This window comes from Drosophila hydei, unplaced genomic scaffold (assembly GCF_003285905.1).
Source record: "Drosophila hydei strain 15085-1641.00,03,60 unplaced genomic scaffold, DhydRS2 tig00000232-arrow-arrow-pilon, whole genome shotgun sequence".
NCBI classification, from domain to species: domain Eukaryota; kingdom Metazoa; phylum Arthropoda; class Insecta; order Diptera; family Drosophilidae; genus Drosophila; species Drosophila hydei.
Window position 1 is genome coordinate 1,545,101 of NW_022045690.1, and position 2,218 is coordinate 1,547,318.

A 2,218-nucleotide genomic window follows, 5' to 3' on the forward strand; every position below is an offset into this window, starting at 1 on the left:
TTCAAGATAAACCAGTTTTTATTGAATAAATGATCCAAGCGAATGAACCTTTAACGACGAGCCTTGGCAATGCAGGCATCGATATCAGCACCGACCACGTCCAGAGCCGCGACAGCTTTGTCGGAGGCAACATGAGTGCAGGAGTTGCTCTCGCTGAAGACGGCCGGAATGCGTTCGTTGGTGCTCTGCTGGATGGTCTTGATCGAGGAGCGTGCGTTGACCAGAAAGACGGTGCCCTGCACATAGAACTTGGCCATGCAGGATTGACGCAGCACCACGTTCTTGTAGCTCTGGCACTTGTTGTAGGTGCGACCCAGGGCGTAGCTGCCATAGACCAGCTGTTGCGTGGCCTCGTTCACATCGCTGACAATCTCAGCGGAATCGTGAGCAGCGCTCACGCCGCATTCGTGCAACTCCTGATGCGCAGCATCCAGCACGCTGCCAATCTGTTCGTCCTGTTCGGCCACACACTCGGGACTCTCGGGACGGCGCGCCTCCAGCTCCTCGACAGCCTGATCCAGCTGCTCGTGCGGCTCGACGACAATCTCCTCGTACTGATGCGCCAACGCCTTGGCCGCATTCTCGCCAATCTGCGTCATCTCGTCCACGATGGTGAGCAGCTGGGCGTCCAGTGGCGCTGGCACCGACACGGGCTGGGCGTGGCCAACGCTGGCCAGGCACAGGCAGAGACACACAATGATGTACTTCATTTTGATTTTTCACTTCAACTTGGCCACTGCCCAGCTCTGCCTTGCTATTTATACCAAATCCTTATCGAGACGCGACGCTACGCCTGATACCGTTTGATTGCAAATCGATAATAATTGATCATAAATCAAAATCTTTTACGAGCTACATCATATAGCTAACTAGTTCATTGATCAGCATGATTGTAAGCTATTTCAAATATACAAATTAAAGCATTTGCTAGATTATAAAAATATTCGAATCGATCAATCAATCAATCAATCAATCAATGACTGTCAGAAAATGCCAAATTTCAGTGGATTTCAATTTCCAGATCAGTTTTAAAAATCTAGTTTGAAATACTATTTGCTTAAGATATAATTAACGTCTTAAGAACATCCTGCTACCATAACATATAGCTCGATCCACAAGGAAAAGTAGCAAAAAATATTGTTTCAATCATATGCTTGCTTGTTCCCGAAACTGATTGAGCATAATAATTATATATATATTATATATTTGGAAACAATAAAAAATAATAGTCTAAGGCAATATACAAATCATTTCTGATTGCCATGTAATCGAAATTAAGTGTTCAAGTTGAAACGATAACATTATCGATAGACAAAGATCAATAAATATAGATATATAAACATTTACGCATATAAAATTATGCATATCGATATCTATAAATATTTATCGATCATATCGGATCGATATCTAAAGCAACATCGCTAGATCATGATGTTATATTAATCGATATGTATGTCCACATGTATAAGGTTCAACAATTGATAGCTTTAAATAATTATTTACTAATTTGATCGAACGTTAGTATTTGCCGTTATCAAAGCCCTCGAGAGCTTTATGATCCGTAATTGCTGCTGGAATTAGATTCGGTTTTATTGCTGATTTCAGCTTTGACTTTTAATCGATGCGCATAAAAAGTGTCTGCAAGAATTTGACGGATTACTATAAAATGCGATTAGATTGTTTCGAGAGCTAAGGAATGAGAAAGGAGCTCTAAATATACGGAGTACTATACATAGAGAGCCAATACTTAAAGCGAAACGCAAGTATAGTTGTTTTTGTTTTTTTTTTTTTTTTTGGTTTTTTTTATTATTATTTTTATTGAATTATTTCATTTTGTTCAAATACAATAAATAAACATTTAAACTATGTAGTGGTATGTATATATATATATTTATATATATATATATATATATATATATATATATATATATATATATATAAGTATTTTATATAAATATATGTATACATATATAGATTTATATATATATATATATATGTACATATAAATCCTTTTGTTTTTTTTTTATATTTTATATTAAATATTTAAATAAGTGTATATATATTGTTTGTTTTTTTTTTTGTAATTTTCCTTGTTTTCTTGCTCGTTTCTTGTTTTTTGTTTTGTTTTTGTTTTTGCAATTGCGAATTATTTGAAAGAAACATTTTCATATAAGTAAATTGCTGTTTGTTTTTTTTTTTTTTTTTTTTTTTTTTTGTG

At 36.1% G+C, this 2,218-nt stretch overlaps 1 protein-coding gene across 1 annotated transcript; it reads right to left on the bottom strand.

Annotated features, from left to right (window-relative positions):
* On the bottom strand, positions 1-717 carry LOC111596041. Its single transcript, XM_023310077.1, has one exon. The coding sequence runs from the start codon at positions 708-710 to the stop codon at positions 51-53; it is 660 nt and encodes a 219-aa protein (XP_023165845.1). The 5' UTR covers positions 711-717; the 3' UTR covers positions 1-50.
* Between the last annotated feature and the right edge of the window lie 1,501 nt (positions 718-2,218).

What these genes read in the sequence shown, in the direction of transcription:
- LOC111596041 (XM_023310077.1), bottom strand. Translation starts at nt 710, where the DNA reads ATGAAGTACATCATTGTGTGTCTCTGCCTGTGCCTGGCCAGCGTTGGC.